The sequence below is a fragment of the Cyphomyrmex costatus genome, unplaced genomic scaffold (assembly GCF_001594065.2).
Source record: "Cyphomyrmex costatus isolate MS0001 unplaced genomic scaffold, Ccosl1.0 scaffold69, whole genome shotgun sequence".
NCBI classification, from domain to species: domain Eukaryota; kingdom Metazoa; phylum Arthropoda; class Insecta; order Hymenoptera; family Formicidae; genus Cyphomyrmex; species Cyphomyrmex costatus.
Window position 1 is genome coordinate 437,583 of NW_017280255.1, and position 22,432 is coordinate 460,014.

Sequence of the window (22,432 nt, forward strand, 5' to 3'; positions counted from 1 at the left end):
CGATGAAGCGATATACATCCGAGGGAGCGGCTAAGACGAAAAGCGAAATCTCAGCAGAAGGACTGCACTAACGGCGGAAGGGCCGCAAGGGCGGAGGCGGCTGCCGCACTGTCGATACAAGGGGTCGATTGTGGCTTGAAAGGCACCGCGCCGATCCGACGACGCTCGGACCGCATTCGGCGGTCAGGCCGGTGCACGACGGTACAGTGGCGGACTTGTGCCCCACGATGCCGATTCCGATGCCGAGATTACGGCGGGATTTCGCGCATCGCGCGTCCCATCCTGGGACACGCCATACGCGCCGTGGCCGCTATTAGCTTCGGCTTTGATTGGCTGCGTTTAATGAGCCGAGCGACACGCGTATATAAATTGCTGCTTGCTCGTCTTTGAAGATATTTCGAGGCGGTTGCAGGAGGATTCCTCCTCCTCCTCCTCCTCCTCCTCCTTCGCGACGTTCCTTTATCGTCTGCGCGTTTTGCCGTATGTATCGCGGATGTCATCGCCAAATTTCTGCAAGTTCGTCTGCGTTCCCGCTTCGCGGTCACGGACCACGCGTTAGCGTGTCTTGGCGACAGATGAATGGCTTCGAAAGAGGAAATGTGTCTCCTCGAATAAATTACGACATGCATATTAGCGACGAAGTTAGATACTTCTTTGAACGGTGCAACTGGCGAATTATTACGGAACGGCATTTTATTATACTAACGTAATTTTTATTACAATCTCATTTTATTATAGTTACTAAAATATTTATTTAGGTATAATTAATACTTGATTTCCTTGAGTCTCCATCAAGCGAGCATCTTTTTGTCATGCGCTCGTCATTTGTCGTACGTCGACACATGCATATAGAAACCAAGATGATAGTGAAATGTTTTATAATTTTATAGCAGTTATCACGTCTAACCTATCCGTGCTCTTACCTACGTGAATACAACCTCGTCTTCTTACATCATGAATGTAACTCTTAATTGCTAAACTTGAACATAGTTCAGGAATAAAAAGACACGATGTCGAAGATCGTGGTATTAACATTCGCGAGAGTTGTATCATAAAATTGAAGGCGTCCTATGAAAATTCTCCGAAGAATATGTAAAGCTCTTCAAAGTAAGCAAATTTCTATTCACAAATTAATTCATATTGTTATACATCTGAAACAATAATGTTTAATTTTCCAGAAATACCGCGAAACATGGACGTAAAATAACCTCTCTAATAATTAGACAAGTATTCATTTTGTAATTTTTGGAACATATCAGTCCATCATTTTATTGCTCATTTTGACTTGTATCGAAACTCAGTATGACGCCAACCAGAAAAAATTTCTCGAAACGCCCTGACACGTTCGCAAAGAGTTGCACGCAGGAAGTCAAAATGAACTATTTCTTTCCATTGCAATGCAATAAGAAGACATCTAATGCGCAATCAAGACGAGCTTCGAAAATATCCGCTCCGAGTGTCGAGATGTATCTTAGGATAAAACCAGCATCGGTACTTCAAAAGAATTACATCGTACTCGACACGAGAACTCTTTTAACGTTTCTGCCGTTTGAAGATAAATTCGCTCGAAATTCGAGATGCGCGAAATCGAGCGAGGCCGAAGGCAAGCGGCATGTCTTTACGAAGATCTTTGGATCAAAAACTTCACAAGCGGAGATGTTCGAGGGATCCATAAAACATCGAGTCGTGGAGTTTCTCAGTGGTAAAAGTTCGACCATCATGACTTACGGCATGAGGGATTCTGGGAAGACTTACACGCTGTTCGGCACGTCCTCATCGCCCGGTATAATAACGCGCAGTATCGAGCTTGTATTTTCAGCGATAAACTGCACTATAGCGCCGTGGTACAAACCGACACAGGACGCTGTGCTCTGTTTGAATGAGACCGCGCGAGCTTCGGAGATGCAACGAAAGATGCGAGTATTAGAAGGACTATCAACAAACTTGAAGCAGACATCTGCAGAGGCCAGAAAATTTTTGGAGAACTTACAGCCGAGAAATCCTGATAAATCCGAAGAGTACGATAGCGAGTCAATGTACGCCGTCTGGCTGTCCTTCGTGGAGATTCACAATGGAAATGTTTACGATCTGTTGGACGACGCGGATATACGTTCCTCGTTGAAATTGTATATGAACGCTGAAGGGCGAGCTGTTTGCGGTTTGCAAAAGATGCATGCCTTAACTGCGCTGGAAGCCTGTCAGATTCTCATAGCGGGCCAATCGAAAATAAGTGTTACGAAGACAGGATCGGAGAGGTCTCGATCGCATACTATTTTCACGATGGAATTACTGAAGTATCGGAAGGATCATGCAGCGGAGGAAGTGGTGCTTAGTACTTTGACTTTTTGCGATCTGGCTGGTTCTACACAATTCGAAAAATCACACATGCGCGAAGCAAGTAGCATCAACAACAGCCTGTTGGTACTTGATAGATGCTTCAAAGCTGTGAGTCAGAATCGAATGGCGCCATTTCGCCAGTCAAATTTAACAAGAATATGTCAACGAGCTCTCTCAGGTGAAGAAAATCTGAGTGTTATAGTGAATATCGCTTTTAAGCCAAATCTGTTTGATGAAACACAGAGCATTTTAAATTTTTGTTGTACAGTTAGAAAGCTAACTAATTATCATAACGAATGCAAAGAAATTTGTGAATTTGAAGAAACTATCCGTGATCTCGAAACATGTGATGATAACACTATCACGTCATCATCTAATTGTCAAAGCCCATGTGAGATTGCAGAAACAATTGGCTGTGCCGATTCGTTAGAGTGTAGAAATATACGAGAGCAGAATAGAAGATTAAAGCAAGAATTAGAAACTGTAAAAAGTGATATGTTAAATTGCGAATACTCTATTCGACAACAACTAGCCGATCATTATTTACATATGATAGAAGAGTTGGAAGGAACCTACAAAGAGAATACTAAGAAGACCGAAACTGAGAGAGAGGATCTATTAAAATGGTCTATCAAACAGGTCGAAAGCTTTTACAAGGAACGCATCGATAATCTAAACCAGCGTAAAAAGAGAAAGCGAGGAAACAGCGGTGATTACATCGAGGATAATCATACACTCTACGAAGAGCTCAAAGCTGAGAATGCACAGGTCACTTCCAAGGTGATAGTTCTGAAAGAAGCGATGAAGAAATTGAGGAAGGAGAACAAGACGATCCTCTGCGAAAAGAACAAATATAGTTTCGAATTAGCCTTAGTAACGGAAGAATTGAAAAACTTTCGACAGCTCACGCGAGCTAGAATCCGTAAGTGGGGTGGCAACAATGAAAACATCGAGGATGATGCTGATTGTCTCATGAACAATCTGGAACGGTTAATGGATGAAAAAGTAAAAAGTACCGAGAAGAAACTCGAAGAGATGAACGAATATAACCGTGTAGTAGAAAACGAAGTCGCTGAAATTGCTTCTGTAAAACAGAAATTATCAAAATCGGAGTATTCTTTGAATAATACTTTGAACAAAATAAAAGAATTGGAGAAGGAACTTTTACGGAAAGAAGCTTGTATCGTCAAACTGCAGCATCGTACACAGTTACAAGAAAGACAGCTTGCTGAAGTTCGACAGTGCTTGAATGATACAAAAAATGACAGTAAAAGTGATAAAAAATGTGACCAATCAACAAATATTTTATTTGAAAATTATACAGCAGAAAGTTCTATTCAGGATAGTAGATTTGTAGAGAAAAGTCCTTCACGGATGTGCATGAATTCAACCATAATTGAACAAAACGAGTTTAACGACTGGATCGTTGTTTCAACATTGTTTACGAATGACGTCGAATCAACGAACAAGAAACTCTCGAACGTATCAAGCGTTGATCGCAAAAGTTTCTTCGAAAGTAGTGGCAGTATGGATTGTGGTGGTTCTAGATCGAGTGACAAAAGTAGCAAAGATGACTCGGGAGTAAGTAGTGAATTACGAAGATCTAGCGTAAGTGATCCCGCAAGTACCCCCGAAAACGAAGACAAGTGCCTACAAACTTGTGTCATCGATGAGAACAGTCAGAATGCAATGGAAAAAAACATTGAACAACTCAAAGATAGCGCAGATTTGAATAAATGGAATTATCAAGAGACGGTACATGTTGCTGAATTGTCTCAGGACTTGGAAACTATTCGGGATGTGATTTATGTATTAAATGAAGAGACTGATACGAACGAATATCAAACGCTACACAAAGAGAAAACACTGGAACGACTGACTGAAGAGGAGACTGAAATTGCAATCAAAGACGATGATACATTCAAAATGATAGAAGTACAAGAATATGAACGTGAGATTCATGATCTGAACCGCAAACTGTTAGTCAAAGAAGAAAATGAAAATCGAATTTTCATATGCTTAGAAAGATACATAAAGAAATCTAGAACCTTTGAAAATAAATTATCTTTGTTGAACGACCGGCTGAGAAAAGCGTTTAATAAATGCGCAAATGAACACTTCCCAAAAATCGAAAATTTAGAAGAAGAATTGTTACAAAAGACTCTGCAGATAAACGAGCTCAATAGAAGGATTGCTGAGATGCAATATGAGTTTGCGAAAGACTACGAATTGTTTCAAAAGATATATGATTTTGAGATGATTGTGAACAGATGTCAGAAAGACAAGAAAGAGCTTTACAGGCAGTTGTATGAATGTTCTGAGACCCAATTGACTCTCGAGGATAAACTGAAGAAATTAACAATGATGATAACAGAAAGAGAGAGCGAAATTATCTTGTTGAAAAGTGAAGTACGTAATATAGCAGATCTGAACGTTGCAAACAATGAGAAAGCGAGAAATCTGAGTGAGCAAATTACCGAAGCGGACGAAAGTATCGGTTCGATTAAGGAAGATCTGCATTGTTGCAAAGATTTGCGTAAAAATATGAAGAACACCATGAAAGCGAAAATTCATAATTTGAAATCCCGGTTGTCAGATCAAGAAAATAATACAACGCTCCTGAACGAAATTTGCAAGACTTACAGCGACAGCCAGGATGAAATAACTCGTTTAAAGACGCAACTGGAGCATAAAGAATTAGAAATAACTCTACTTAAAACTAATAAAGATGCTTCAATAAAAAGATATGAGATTTTAATGAAATATTTTCAAAATGAAATCGAAGAGAAGGACAAATGCTTTGAAACTGCGAACAGTCCAAATAACTTGGAAAGATCTTTAACTGAGAATCAAAAACAGTTAGAAGAAACCTTGAAAGATCATGAAGCCGAAAATAGTTTCGCAAGCAGTTCCAATTTCGTGCCTAAACGCACTAGTTCGGAGATATTAAATGTTTCGTCAGTTCCAAGAGAAAATTCCACAACTTTTTCCAATGATGACATTAGCATTAAATTCGTTGATAACGAATCTTCTCAGGTCCGTTTGCACATAATACAAAGTACTTTTTAATTACAGATAGGGTGTGCAATTAACGTATAATGTCTAATTGTTATAATAGAGTTTTCAAGAGAGCTTTTTAATTAAATTAAAAGTTGTTTATTATTAGCATACACGTAAAGTTGGAAAATTTAATAATTGCGAAAAGAGATCTCACATATAATATTCTACATCTTTTACATTTTCAGACAGACAGCAGTGTAAAGTCAAATGTATATTCATCTGTATATGAAACTGATAATTCTGAAATGGAAGATAATTTTAATATGAGATTATCAGGAGGTACCAAAGACAGAAAGAAAATACCAAATTGGATGAATGTTAGAAGAACATCTGGTAATACTACACTTTCGCGATTCTCTAATCAGATTAATAGTAATTCAGAAACTGAATGACAGTAAACATAATAATTAATGCTTGTTTAATTATACATAATGCTTGTATATAATTATTGATATTAAGAATTATTATGTGCATTTTTTAAGTAATTTGACATTTATTTGTGTTTCGTGTATTTTGTTCCGCTGAATGTTTCGCATTTTAAACATATGTCATACTTTAAATTGAATAGAGAAAAAATCTCCTGCATATCTCAAATGTTATACATTTTAGTTCTACTATTGTACTTTTAATTTGTATTGTTGTCTCTATATTGTTTTATTGTTGTGCACACGTATAGCTCATAAATTAATAAACTTTTATGCAACTTTTACATATTTTTTCAATAATATTCAACGAGAAAATTGTGCGAATTTATTATGTATGAGAGATTACGTATAATATATTTTAAAATTTTAAACACAGTATTTTGAAATTTAATCAATATTATTACCGCTTTTACTATTTTAGCCATAAACAACTAATTACAAGACCATAGATATGACGCAAGGGACGAGCTGTATCAATATATTTTTATAGTATTATCCATAAAAGGCAATAATGTGATTACCGATTGGGAATATATCAGATATTTCCCCGAGACAAGATCGCGTATAATGGCAAAATGTGGTTCCGCCATTTGTTACAATAAACGAACCACCCACAAACAGAGGCGGTAACTGCGTTGAGCTTATTCGTGCAAGAACGGACCCTGCTCCGGATTTTATTGCCAATATGCTATAATTTCTGACATTAGATGCCGCTGACGCTTTCGTTCGCTCATTACAACCCACCCCATCCTCAAACGCGATCTTCCCGTGAAAACGGCTATTCTGACTTTTCTCTCTTTCTCTTCCTCTCTCTCTCTCTCTCTCTTTCTTACGGATACTGATAGATGAAATTATGAGGGAGGATATCGAAATTGGACCGCGATTTCCACTCCGTGCAATCTTTTGGCTCCTGAAGATATTACTAGGATGTGCGATGTGATAAGGGGATACGAATAAATGAAAGGAAATCGTCCAATAGCAGATCGCAATCTACTGTGAACTTACGGACGTAAGAATAACGCTAAGATTATTTCCAGTATCACCAATCGGTTCAACGTATTTTTAAACATTTGAACAGTTCAATTTTGAAAAAAAGAACGAGAAGTTTATTTTTTTTTAACAACGAGAGATATTTAAAATAATTTTAACGTAAATAAAAAATATACCGTGCACGCAAATATTTAATTGCATCTTCAAAATGAATTTATTCAATTTAATTATTTGCTGGACTATCAATCTGACTGTAATTATTTTCGTATTACTTTCTCGTAGACGAGCTTGTTATCGCGATGGAAAGAGGCACGAGTGGTTTGCAGAATCGCAGATCGCAGCGGCCATTTTCGCTAGCTCACCTCTTCGTCGTCGGTGATTTCTCGAGGTAAATGTACCGCGAACTTTCCTCTTTCAATTGGCAATAAGATTTGATCGTTGCGGGAAATATCATCCAATTTCCTTTCTCTCTTGGCCGGGCCGGAACATTGCCGCTCGTCCGCCTACTCACGTTCGCCCTCTAACTTCACCATCAACCACCCTCTTTCCGTTATCCTTTACACGCCCGGTCGCAAGACGTAAAGATGGCGAAATCATCCCCTTTAGTTCGCCGGTTGAAATTGCACCGATGCAATATGCGTACTGATGCTTGTACGTGATGTGTATAATACTTTGTATAGTAATCGGTGTTTTTTAAAATTGATTTAAAAAATTGAAAAAATGAAATAAAAAATTTTTCTTTCGACGTATTTTATTTTCTAATTGTTTCATTTAATAAAAACAGAATCGGACAAAAAAATAAAATTATTTAATAAGAACAATTAAGATTATTTTTATACTTATGCTGAATACTTTATTTATAGATTAAATAAAACTAAATTAGACACAGAAAGTGTATATTCTGCATTGTTTAACTAATGCATATGAAAGCTCGAATAAAATTCAGAACAGCTGACGCAGGATAATATACACGCTGTTTGAAGGTTGAGCGAGCACTCGGAGGAGTAATCAGATGGAGGAGGAGAAAGTTATCTTGGACGAAGTTTGTTCGAGACATTAGTTTATAATTCGGCAATCCCGGATCAGTATTTGTCACGATTAGCCGAACCCCCTCCCCCTACTCCTGCAACCGTAGGAATATCTGTTTCTAGGGAGGTCTCATCCCTTTCTCTCTTCACCCCTTCTTCGTGGATCCCGCGCGAGTTTTCATTAATTTCGCCCAATCCTGCCGAACTATTGTCGTAGTTACGCACAATTTCGGCACGACAATGCCCAGCTTTCTCTGGGATTGACGTAGACGAAAGGGGAAAGCGGTCGAGGGAAAGAGAGGCCAAGCCTGTAAGGAGTTATAACGATGTCGAGTGGGAAGGGTAAGAAGTTCTCCGGGTTCAAAGCCCGGGGTGGCATGGATTATATTTCTCGTGTCATTTGCCTTCTGAGTTAGACCGATGACGTTTCGCCTCGAGTTTCTTCGTTGAAATCTTACTACGTGAAGCGAGAAGAGACTCGTCGAGAACAGGATTTGATAGAAAGAGTTTCGATATAAATTGAGGAATTTTCATTTTTAGTAGTAGATATAATAAGCGCTGTCGATATTTTTGTTAAGTATTAATAGAAGAGCAAGAATGTAATTCTCTTATAATAAACTATCTTGTCACTGGTGTTAATAATAATTTAACCAATGTCATAAATAGTACATAACGATCAATTTAAAAATTGTCGAAACTAATTCTACTGCTGATCAAACATTTATGAGATACACATTCACAACGAAACGCGATGATAAAGAGTACAAGCCGTTGCAAATATTTACAAATACGGCACTTCTGCGAAATCTTTTACTCCGATATGACCACTTTTGTCAACGTCGAACGATATCTTAAGAATTAGCCTCACGGGATTTCGAGGCGAGAGGCTACTGCCGGCTGCTATGCCGCTACGTTGAAAACATATGTGTGAGTGTCGCGATAAAGCTACAAGAAGAGACGGGTGGAATCGTCTGGACCCATTTGCAACGTCACCCGGACAATTTCCAACGGACAAACTTTCATCTTCGAGCTTCGGGGGTCGGACCTGTGATATTAGAACAAACGATTTCATCTACTACGTCCTCATGCCTCTCTCCCCGAGATCATCCCACCACATCGAGATCTACGCGCGAGCCTAGAGATACACAAGAGACGGTTTCATAAGAAATATCTCGCTGTTTACAGACATAAATATTCAGGTACTCTCCAATATGATTAATATTTATATATAAGTTAACACAATACGGTACAAAACATCCCGAGAATAATTTAAATTTATGTTGATGATAGAATAATTTCGAAAATTTCTGCAAAGGAATAATAAATATCATCTGTCATTATTAAAATAGTTATTAATAGAAGCTATGTTAATTAAGTTGTAATTCTATTTATAAACATTAGTTCTGTTTATGTACTCAAAAAATATTATATATCGCAACACAGAATAGAATTCGTTGGTGGTTATTTACCAATATTGTGGAAACGTAAAGAATACAGAGATTCGCGGATAGCATTTTCATCACCGTACCGCGTACGCAGGCACGTTGAGAACATCCCCGGATTAAATACAACCGCACTTCCGGACGATGACTATACGTCGCGCCGCGTCGCGTCGCGTCATGTTGCGCTGGATAAATCGCGATTGCGTAATATCGCGGGCGAAGCGTTTGTGCGAGTAGAGAATTGCGTAAAGGCAAATATGCGATAGACTATCCGAACGTCCCGTATTGTATGATTGTCTCCGTTCTCCGTCCCCTTCTCTAACCATCCCTGTCCGCCTCTCGCCGCTGCCGTCGCGTTTCGCAGGAAATGCCTGTCTTGCATTTCCCGGCATTGTAACCACCCCGTCGGCTTCGGAGTATTGCCAGCCTCCACGTTTGAATTGCATTACCTATTATTGCTTATTGTTCGCACGCTACGTGCCTCTCGTCTCCTGCGTGCCCGGATTTTCCCTCTTTAGTCCACCCCTTGATATCACTTTCTGCTTAGCTGCGGCTTGACTTTGTCCTGCTTCTTTTCATTCGCTATCGCGAATATATTATATCATTAGTGTATCACGTTTCTTTTTAATAAGAATTATCTTATCGCTTAAATTAAGCTAAATTAATACACTGCCACGGTATTTAACTCCGCATTAATACAAACTTCCGTGATCGCGAAGAAGAGCAATAATAACGATTTATTCGATGCATCTCATTTGCACTTGTGAATGTTTGCGGGCGATGAGGAAAGGAATACGAAATCGTGCACGCAACGATTTATTTCCAAGCTTGCCGACTTGTATGCTAAAAACGTACGGAATCAGATTCGACTGACTGGCCTGGAGCGACTGCCGTGCGATCCCCTGGCGCAACTTACCGAGATTTTATTCATTTTTACATATGACCGAGCAGGCGATAAGGAAACACCCGTGATATTTCACGTTTTTATGCGGTCGCTTTGCCTTGAGGTGTTGGCCGGCTGCGTACTCCCTTCGTATAGAAATGTTATACGCCCTGGCCCGCGCCTGATACGCGAAATAAGTAGCCCTAGGGTATCGGAAAGACCGCAGCCTCGTTAACTCGACGTCGTAATCCAGAACTGTGAAGATCATTTTTCTTACGATCTCTTTTAACTCGAAACTTCAATATTACGTCTAATATGACACCGTTCTAAGCCGTTTGACATAAAAAATCGTCGAAATTGTATTATTTTACACCTAAAGAAACATCAACATTTAGGATATTTCTACATTTTCATTCACTGTATATATTATACACCGTTAAATTCATAATATTAGATTGTACATACTAAATTTAAATTATTTTTAATCATTTCTATAGATTGTAACTTGTAATGTTATTTCCAGTTTTAGTTTATGATTCCGTTTCAAGTTCAACAAATCGAATCGTGCAGTTTATACGTAGGTAGTACTGAAAAATGTATTTGTTTCCCATATTGATCATTTTCAAGTACAAATATCTGCTTCGATCGAAAATAGAATCCTTTCTCTTATTTATTCTTATCGGTCTAAATTTTACTTATAGTAATTTATAATTTTTGATCGTGTTTTGTCTTTCTTTTCGGTTTTTATTTTCAATGACACTAACCTGTTCGTTCGATCATTGCGGTGCGAATGATAACGCGACAATCTTTGTGTACACAACGCACGCCGATTATCACATCCTTTATTTTATTTTATAAGCCGTTTGACATTATTTAAAATTTTGATTGAATTCATAAATTTTTATTAAAATGAGAATTGTAATGATTTACTTGTAACAGAGAACATTTTTTGTTAATAATCGTTATTAATTGCTGTGCAAATTTTGATGATATGTCGTATAAAATTCTAAAGAAATAAACTTATCTTAACGTTATTATATACGCATTTGTTAATGCTTAATATGTTCTTGTAAAAGATTCAATGAGTTTTGGAATATGATTAGACGTAACGTTTGACAAGATTAGACAGAGCTCCGAAAAATGACAAACGCAACTAGTCAATTACCGAGAAATATTTTTTCGTCGACAACGTTACATCCTTTAATACTAGACATACTTTCTCAAAGAGAATTAAACGAAAAGATAAATCTTTTAAAATATCATCGCTTAATATTAACTAAAGAGAAAGTTGGTGCTCTGAATCTCGTCGGGTAGCATTGGATAAATCTCGAGAAACATCTATATATATATGGCAACGCCATACGCGGACTGAACGATTATCGAGAAATATACTTACAACGCTTGTTCAATACACTAACAAATTATTTAGCACAAAGTAATATACAAGATATATATATATATCTCGCTGCATTTACGAGTTATGGATCCACAAGTACGGGCACGCGTGCTACTCGGTTTATATACATATATACGCTCATGTGACAATATGGCGTTGTGGGTGGTTTGAGTGGCTATTGAGATGCTCGGCTCCCGAGCGCTGTGCTCTTACAAAAGAGCAGTACTTACCAGATATTGGAGGCAATGAGGCGGGCTACTTTTAACAAGACTACCCCGGCGCGCACCACTCTCCACTTCACCGATCCCTATGCTCGATATCAAACCGCCGAGCGCCCGCGATGCGCCCCGTTGTTGTGGAATCCTATAAAATTACGAGCGCCACGACGAACCCATTGATCCCGATTCGCTAACGAGCCACAAGTTGGGGATTACATAAGAGGATCCGCGAATCGTCTTTTCTGCGAATGGATCTTATCGGTTATGCTTCACGATGTTCGTTTCTCAAAGAGCGCGGTAGGAGAGTAGCTTCATTTAAATATGATTCTTGAGAACACGACGATTCTTTCAGCGACGATGTATCAAATTATAATGATGAATATTAAGTTTGTATTGAGTTATCAAAGCGCAGATAGATTGGGGAAGTTGTTAAATTCTTAAAATTCAAAATAATGCAGAAAAGCTTTTTTTTTTTAGAAAAAAAAATAATTATTCTATACTATGTGTATAACGCGTGATATACTTGTTTGATCCTCTTTTTGCAAAAGACTTTAGATTCGACGAATTAGATCGTCCTTTGTTTTGCTAATCTCGAGCAAATTCGGAGTTTGCAGAAGTTCAGTGTCCGTACGAGGACAAAATTTGCAAAACAAAGCGTCGATTTGTAGAAATTTATCGGGCGCGTCACGCAATTAGGCAAATAAGCAGTCTAACTGAGAATAGCGCCGGTATACGGAACGGATGGAAGGGTGTAACGACAAACAATCTCTCTTTCTCTATTATCACTCTCGTCCTCGCGCAGAAAGCAACATTTCATTTCATTTGTTCAGCCCCTGAGCTCTGTCGCTTCTCGACCCGACGCCATTCGACGTCAAACGTACCGCACCACCCCAGTTCGAACCATCCTCTAATTTGCTTCTATGAACGCATCCCTCTTTTGATCCCTCTCTCTATCACTAGCAACATCGTGATTTCTGCTAATCGTCAATGGAAAAGCGAAAACGTTTCCTGTTATCGTTTATTTCGTTTTGTGAAATTACATCTGCGTATTTTTCTATTCTAATACAACAAAATTGTGTGACATAAAGGGGTCCACCATTAGGAGTCCACGAATAAGAATGTATAAACGTTGTAAATTAAAGAAAAGGAGACAAAAATTAAAAGAAAAAATTGATAATATACTCTGAGGCAAAATTTAATAAAATCACATTTACGTGACATGTTTCGGCCGTGAATTCGAACCCTCTTCAGATGTAAAAATATAAAGAAAAAATATACAATAAAACATTTGAATTTTCATTATTATACGCTGTTTGAATGTAAACATAACCGCTAGTAGGGTAACCGCAAAATTTATATATAATAATAATAACGTGTCGGATGAAAACTTTGAACAGAGAAAACGGAAATTGCTCGCCAATAGATTGAAAGACCGACTGATAAAAACTTGTTCGTTACACTATTAAGAAAGGAAAAGAAAAAAAAGCTACTATTCTAATTTATATTTTATTGTATTGCTCAATAAACGATACGTCGTTTGGATTGATGTGATGGATTAAAAAGAAATTACGAGCAGAACCTTACTAAATGATTGATTTATAATTAAAACGAAAGAAATTATCTATAGAAAAGAAGGAGATAATAAGTGTTAATATGAAATATACACCTTTAAGAAAACGGTTACACATCAATTAAGTTACTAAACCAACATGTGGAATTGTGTGTTCAATGGAATGCCACGGTATTTTATTGATGGATAATTGCTATATTATCGACGACCGTATCGCAGAAATCCGACAAATACATTCAGGCTCAAGACGCACGCGATCGCACAGCCGCCGCCGTCTTCTTGCCGAGGCCGTGATCGACAGGCGGCTGCAATAAAAGGGCCAGACATCGATAATTATCCGTTTTTACGAGCTTGTGGAGCTCTCGCGCCGCTTTATCCTCTTTCCATCTCCTTCTCCATTTACTTTCCCCTCTCCGATTATCTTTTCCTCTCACTTGTGATCGCTTATGTACACGAACATCGACCTCGGCGATGCCGTACGCCAACGGAGATAAAGATTTTAATTCCTGGAATGAAAATTGCCGATCAATTTAACAATTGACCTGAAATTCCGCGATAATAAAGCGCAATCATGCGGCCCACATAGAAACCGTCGGAGACGAATCGGTGCGTTTTTAGTTTACCGTGATGCATTTACGTCGCCCGCGCAAGACTGCAGAATTACTCAGTCTGGACCGGATCCTCTAACGGGTGGATCGAGTCAAAGATCCTCAATCAAAAAACACAAGAAGAATTATAGATAAATCGCTTCTACAGTACATCTATATATTTGTAACAATAAAAGAATGTATCTACATACAATAGAATTTATGCAAATTCAATACTGCGTGTTATTTATATAATAATTATTTGTATATATTTTATATTTTAAATCTATCATTTTAATTGTTTTTTATTTATATAATATTTTATTCTATGACTTTGCTAAAAGATACTTAATAGTTTTTCTGTTTTGTCTAATTATTTGAAAAATGTTGCAACTTCTTAATATTAAATATTTGCTTTGTTAAATAACATAACATGTTAAATGATATCCTTTTAGCTTTGTTTCATGGTCACCCAGTACCTGAGGTTTCCGGACTGATGAGTAAGATCGCGTGTGTGGAAAGGGCCGAGTAATTAAGTCTTCCCGATGTTGACTCTTGATGGCTGTAGGAAAGACGAGCAAAGGCGACCTTTATTCCTTCGTCGTGTCATTATTTGCGCATTGGTGCACTGTTACGACCAGACACGCATTCGCATCTCATTTCAAGTGCGCTCCCGTGAATATTCACGAGACCATTCTGCTTCGTTCCTTAGATTACTGATCCTACCGTATTATGGAAATGGTCGTCGAAAGAAAAGGGCGCAACTCCTTCATTTGACCATCAAGTGCATTGAGTCGTGCCTTATTAACACAAAGTAGATACATTTAATGATGTATATGTTTTCTAATCTAATTCTTTCTATTTTTACGTCTCAATATACGAAATTTAATAAATTAATTATTTATAATTCTTTTTGCTACTTCATTACTATTTATTTTGCTTTTCTTGCACATTTAGTTCAAAGTTTTGATTGAAATATTGTTATGTCAAGTAAAGCAATAATGTTTGATTTAATTAAATAAAATAAGACAATAATATATATGTATATTTCTATCGTTAAAATGAAGTATTTTAAGCCTATACGTCCTAAATCGCATTCAATAGCGCGACGTATGAATGAAGAATTAAAAATCCGCGTCACATATTAGCCGCGAGAACGATTAACGAAGGAAGGGAACGTAATCCTCTATTTTGATTCCCAAAGGGCCCAAAGAGCAGCGGGCCGATGACGAATTCAGCATCTGGTCCCAACATTTACGGTCTATAATGCGCTTCTTGCGTCGAATGACCGGCACAAACGCGAAACATCAAACGTCACGGAGAAGGAAGGAAACGGATAAAGTTAAAGGGAGCGAAAGGGAGCGATGTAGAATGGTGGGGTGAAATCAAGTAGGAGAAGGAGTTATAAGGGGGCCAAGGAGAACGGAGAGACGAGAGGGAGAGCGAGAAAGAAAAGAAGATATAACGTGCTGTAAAAGAAAGTCGACGGAACGTTTTCAGCGGCACGTCGGCGCTTTGTGAGCGCACACAATCGTGAAGATCATGCACCCTTTTTTTCGTGCTCGTGGAAGAAAAACTTAAATTGATGCGAGTGGCTCGCGAGAGCGAGACGTACATACCGCTTCCTCGCCGACAATCGCAGAACTGCGATTCGAATCGAAGACACGAGAGAAAGAGGGACACGGCTAATTAGTCACACAGATTCTCGTCGATTTTCTCTCGCGTCGAACTGTATCGACGTGCATCGTACGTCGCGTAATATTCTCACTCGATTGTACAAAAAATATCCTCTCTAGATTCTTTGAAGTAGAATTTTACTCTAAAGAGTAAAAATTGAATCAATCTCGAAAAATGAATGACTTAATTTTCAATTTTTAAAAGTGAGATTTTACTCTTCAGAGTGAAATTCACTCTAAAAGTTTTAGAGATCAAGGAATTCGAAGTAGAAAAGTTCGAAGAATTGCTTTAGTTCTTTTATATAGTATAATAGTATTTAATATTTATTATTTAATTATTTCTAATAATTTTATACTGCTTTATTGCATATAATTTTCTTTAATCGCTATTGTAATTTAAAGACAATATACACGGGTACGTTTACTGACTGTGACAGATTCTTCAAACCGAGGCATATTATACACACACATCAAAGTGCAAAATCAGCAATAGCATCAAACCCACGATTTCGCGTAAAGTATCGCGTCTAAGAGCAACTACGTTGCACTTTTTCGCAAGAGGCCGCAATACGCTCTTCTCTTCGAAAGCCGCATATGGCGGATATATACCAGCTCTTCATTCGTTCCCGTCTAATTCAATAAGCCACTGAGCCGCGCCGCCAACGGTCCAGATGCAGCTGTGCCGATGACTCCGGGAGTGCTTTTTGCCTCATTAAGACTATCGTACGAGGAATAATAGATTTTCACAGAATTCTGCAAGGAGAAGCTGGAACCCTCGTGATTTATCGCCACCGCAATTTGACATTTTTTTTTTCCTGATTATTATTACTCGCGTATCTCGCAGAGGATAGATATTCATTAATTGTTCTTGACCATTAATAATAGAATTAGAACTTCAGAATTTCATATGAATAAGATATCAATTTCAATTGTTTATAATTCTACTAATTGATATATATTGTGATATTGATATATTTGTGATATTATTTAATAAAGGCAGACTTCTTCGTTCGAGGGAGGATACGCGACACGTTCCATAAAATTGCGTCGGTACGACCGACCGACTGGTTAACGATACTCCCATCCATTCTGCTCTCGAAATACAACGCGAGTCTGACAGGGCCGCCTGCCACGTTGTTTACACGTTGTCATGTATCCCAGACGTGGCTGCTATCGACAGCCTCACTGGCTGGCACGCATTCTCGAAATGAGTTATTTCGTCCGCCGCGCCGCGTCGACGAGGAAGAGAGAGAGGAATGGGGACCGGGGAAAAAAAGTATCGGTGTATGACGCGTACCCCCGTCGAAGGAAAATATTGTCGCTGACACCGCGAAACCACCTCCGCTCCGGCCCCTGGTCACCCCCTTACAGGAGAGGGCGAAGCGAGGGTTGAAATGTCGGCGTTATTACGGCGCGGCTGAAACGACTACGAATCGTATAGCCGACGCTGACTGGATAATGTATCGCGCGAATTGCCACTCCGAAATGGATTCCCGCTTGCATTGTAGGTGCACTGAGCGCACATAATAATTGTACTGCGACGTGTGCGTTCGTGTGTGAGCTCACGCACACGCGCGCACGCATGAAAAGCGGCACGTGTTGTGTCGCGGGTGTCATTTGTACGAGGCGCAGATAAGGTAATTATATTTTAAAACGTTGCTTCTCTCTCGGGACGGACTTCCTGGCGTATCGTCTTGCGTGAATTAGCGCGCGATGATTTAACGACAAATGTTTGTCAAATGGAGAATCGAAATAATTCTACCTAATTTGTGAACTTTTAAAGACTCTCTCCTTACGATGATACAACATTACGTTTACAAATAGGGGAACTGTTATCTTTCGTAGAATCTTCGAGCAGAATATATGAGACGCCTAATAAATTCCGGGCACGAACTGTCCTCTCGATGAAGAGAGCTAATTATAAAATTAACCAACGGAGCTTTCGCGAATGTTAATCCAAAATAATATCGATCGTCGGAGAGGCCGCGATTACATTCCGGTCCGCTTCTCTATCTCATACCCGTATTTTTCTTCTACTGCGTTTTTTCTCCCCTCTATTTTCCATGATTCAGGGAACGATTTTTACGAGATGCGCCGGCCGCGAAAAAGAGAGACGCGCTCTTGTTCACGTTCATTACCTATGTTTTTCCGTCTTATACGCCTCGTTAAACGCGCGATGCGCCCAATACAAAAAAGTCCTGGGTTTCGTTTCGGCCGAACTTGGATTTTCATATTTCACTTCAATCTCTACTTCAGCCGCTCGACATACATCCATGAGAAAGGTCGGACACTCGGACACTCGTGCGGAATTCATACAGCCAAGTACACGACCGAGCGGAGGGAATTTACATCTGCTGGTGGACCGGCGGGTAGCTCTCGCGCGGCGAAATTATTTAGTAGTAATTACTACCGGCCACCGTCTAATAACGTCGGCATCTAGCATGTCATGATTTCGAAAATATTTTCAAAGGATAGCGTGCGACGCTATTACGAGCAGAAAGGGCCGGATTTTTCTAAGGTGAGAGTGGCGCTTAATTAATTTTTCTCGTGTTTGACGGAGACATGGTCTGAAATATAAGTATTATGGACATTGCGATTAAATTGATTAATATTCTTTTCATCGCTTAGACAATAGAAATTACATAAAGATGGCTAAAACTAACTCGACGCGAAATCGCGCGATCAATCGAAACATTTGATTTGAATAAAATTAGATCACTACACCGCGCAATTTACTTTTCCTCTTTCTATTTCCTTTGCTTTTCATTTTACGGTGCAAACGAGTATAGCGCGCATTAACATGGTATAACGCTAATAATGGCATAATGCAATACAAGAAATGATAGCTCATATTGTTGATGAAGAGTTTCATTTCCTGCTAACACGTCATCATTAATCATCATACCATTTGAATTCCGCATCTAAACGCGCGTTATCTATTAATATCCAGCTCTAATTAATTGCTTAAGCCTGACCGCTGGTCGATGCAATTCTCCCGCGTCCTCACAATTAAAATGCAATAATTATTTTCATGCGGTGCCGCGATATCGCGCGTAGCGTTGCGGACGGCCGTCAACAGCTCGATAGGCGCGAATCGGACGCGATTATCACTGGCCAGGTCGCTTTTGCGATGATCATCGGGGAGTAGTGGGGGAGGGGGAGGGAGATGACCGGGGAGGGGGAGCGGGGCGCGCAGGGCGGGATGCACTCGCGCGCGGCCAGCATCATATGCACTATAACGTATACATGAACGATCGCGCGCGGCCGCCGTTGACGATCCGTCAGCGGCGCCATAACGTATAAGCGAAGCGATGATAACATCAGCGGCACTTATAATGCAAATTAGCTGGTGACACTCGACTCGGTAACAGAGTAATGTAATGCGCGAATAAATGGCAACAACTGGCTCGGCGCATCGCGCTGTCAAATGCGCCCTGAACTCTCATAAAGCACCGCTGGCCGCGCGGTTTGTCAGCGTAGGCGTGAGTTGTAGGTGTGCTTCTGATGGAAATATTGACTATTACGCGCGACCGGGAATGTGTATCATTGAATTGCCCCCCGCCATAAATATACCGAAATTCTGCCGGGCGCATTTCATACTTTTGATTTATCCTCGGCGTGCGAGGTCGCGCGGGCCACGCGTTTTGCACGTGAGCGTGCCGTGACAACGCGCGCAGCCCAGCGGCAACGTGAGTCTCGTTGTCGCTCGAGGTCCTTAAAACGCGCACGATATCCTGTCAATGACAGCTTCTCTCCGTAACGGAAAATCCGTGTATTCGCAGATAGACATGCATGCGACTATATGAAAAAGGTATTTCGACATGTAGAACCTTCGGGGCACTTCGAGAGGAAGGATAAGGTCCGGAGGAGATTGTGAGATATTTTCTCTACGCCACGCATAGTGCCGCACGTATACTATTATCGCGTGTTGGAAAATTATGGATAATTATTAAAGCTATCATATTTTTGCATCAATACATAACATTCTCCCCCGTTCTTCTTTCACGCTTGCCTTCTTCGAATACTTTTTATGATTCTAAGATCCGCGCATCCTATCGAGCTCATAAATGCAAATGTAATTGCGCTAGCATAGGCTTACATGACGTATACGCGTAACGAAACACATTGATTTGCTTGAGGGGGGAAGCGAAATATCACTTTTCGTAATTACGGCTTTTTCCACCTATTAGATTGGCTCGAACAAATTTTGTTTAAAAAGTCATTGAATTTTCATGTAAGGGTATTCGTGCAAGAATTTCCTTGACTGACTCGCACTCTGGATAATTCCATGTAATATCATTCTTAACGTTTCGCGTGAAGAATTATACCCTTCTTCGAATGTATTCCGCATCAAATGAAGATCTTTGATTACCATGCCATTGTAATATTCTTCCCACCTCTTTCCCCCAAGATCGTACACGAAAAAAGTGGAGTTTGTCGTTCAGTCGTTTGTTGCCGCGTGAAAGAGAAGAATAACGTGAGACGTCTAAAGCGACAGGCGAGATACCCTTTTCGATGAATTAGTGAGGCATCTATAGCACCCGGTTGCAGTGTTATTAATAGAGCGACATGTGTTGCAGGTTGCTTGCACCGTATCGATACCCACGTCCAATTGTGCATAAATTATTGGTACGCTGTGCCTGACAATCGCGCGGATATTGATGCGATTATCAATAATTTCCTGCAGGGGGGTCGAACGTTGTGTGTGGCTTTCGTCGATACACGCGCTAATACTGGTATTAATTTCGGTTAAATAAGGGGTATCGCTCTCTCTCTTGATTATTTAGTCTCTAGTTATTAAATTCTCGCAAACATTACGATCGACTGTCTTTCTGAAATTAATTTGAGCATATGCGTATTTTTCTTTTAATTTTAAAGGAGGAAGAAAGTGTGATTGTTACACATTATTATGATCTAAGGAATTTGATCGACAATGCTTTTTTATTTTACAAATATTTGTTTTATTCTGGATCGGGGTGCCGGCGCCGTAAAGTGGATTGATACATTACCGTCGTTTGTTAACTCGCTAACTACAACAATGAACGCGTTGTGATGCATGCACTAACGGCACAAAATAATTCGTGTTGTAACGTTTTCGCAGAAAACGTATGCCGCAATTTGCCAAATCGTTGTTTGTCGCGTACGCGACACGTAATAAGAGGATGCCTGATTTCAAGTGTGCGATAATCGCGCTCATAAATAAAAAAAAAAAAAAGCGAAAAAAGCAGAGCGAACACCCAGTGTTCGAAACACGCGCTATACGTACCTCTGGAAAAAAATATACGAGCTTCTTCCCGCGCGGCATTCATGCTCGCGCGATTGAATTAATCGGGTAATTGAGTTAAGTACTCAAAAATTCGCCGGCGCTTCGCGCATAACGCTCGTGAATTGCGCATGAAATAATTTCGATGTGCATTTCAAAATGCGGCGCATCTGCTCTATAATTAATACGGCTAACGGGTTATGTAGTCTCCAACGACAAATTTTTGAAATCATAAAAACATGCTTTAACATATTGCAATTGCAATCGGGGAGGGAATACGTTGCGTCGCGTCGGTGTGCAACGATGGAAGGGCGACAGGCAGAAATGAGGACGGACGCATTGGTGTCGCAAACGTTAATAATGACGTTTCGAGCGGTATTTATAGCGGACTCTGCCAATGGTATTATCGGCAACGGTGGGCCGACAAAAAAATACCCGGCTCTTCCCGCCGCGGGATATCAACCTTGGAAATTATTTTTGCGTCGTTCATTCAATATTACGTAACAAAGGAAATTTACATTTTATTCGGATATTAGTTTAACGTAAAAAAATTCTCGCGAATTCGTAAAAGCAGCACCACCGTCCACCAAAATGCAATGCTATTAAATTCGTCTGTTTTACGCGAAGCGATTCAATCGCCTGGATTGCTCCTCCCGTACACCGCAGTTTAGTTTTATTCAACGCTAAACAGAGCGAGTGACGCCGAAAACACCAAGCGCGCGCAGCTGTTCCGTAATTAATACAGTCGACGGTTCATGTAATCATCGGCGACAAAGTTTCGAGCCCATAAGGACGCCATGCTTTAACGCTGTGCGACAGGAGAGCGCGGGTACATCGCGTCGCATCGGCGGCAGCAGCAGCAGCAACAGCGGCGGCGGGAAAAGGGCGACAACAATGAAGAGGAGAAGAGTGGCGAAGAGCGGCGACGATGGCTCGCGCGATGGGGCGAGCGCCGGTGTGTGTTGGTGTTAGTGGCGACGGTGGCCGGCGTGGTCTATGACGATGGTGGTGCCGGTCGGTGTGGTGGTGGTGGCGGTGGCGATGGTGGTGGTGAAATTTATACCGGATGCCAGCCACCTAATAACGTTATTGCGTTGTATAAACTGCGAGAGCGCGGCGAGCAACGCTGCAGCACATTAAAGCCGCCGTCGGCACCATAGAAGCGCGCGAGTATAAATAATACACCCGCGGTCTCTCATTTCCGATGCCGTATTTAGTTTATTAGCGCGACCTGGAATTTTTCCTGCCCGTCGCACCGCGCCGCGCCGCGCCGCGCCGCGCCACACGCGAACACTAACCCCGCCGAATTACAGGATACAGTTTAGTGCGAATCGAGCCGGAAGTCATAGCTCCATCCGCTTCCTCGTCTATCCCCTTCTCTTCCCCTCCCCCCCGAATATGTGTACGCGGAAGTCGACGACTTTACGACGGTGTCAAAAATTGCTGTGACCCTGCGGCAATTCTCGACGACGCGACGCGACGCGTCGTCCAATCCGTCCAGCTTTTCCAACGTCGTTTTCTGGTAACATGCGATGAAATACGCGCATACGATATTGT

The 22,432-nt window shown here is 40.4% G+C and overlaps 1 protein-coding gene across 1 annotated transcript; it reads left to right on the forward strand.

The window, feature by feature from the left end:
• Window positions 1-1,374: 1,374 nt before the first annotated feature.
• LOC108780214 (kinesin-like protein KIF20B) lies at window positions 1,375-22,035 on the forward strand. Its single transcript, XM_018547850.1, has 4 exons — window positions 1,375-3,604; window positions 3,662-5,373; window positions 5,583-5,730; window positions 21,695-22,035. Exons 1-4 carry the CDS (start codon window positions 1,375-1,377, stop codon window positions 22,033-22,035), a joined length of 4,431 nt encoding a protein of 1,476 aa, XP_018403352.1.
• Window positions 22,036-22,432: the final 397 nt, after the last annotated feature.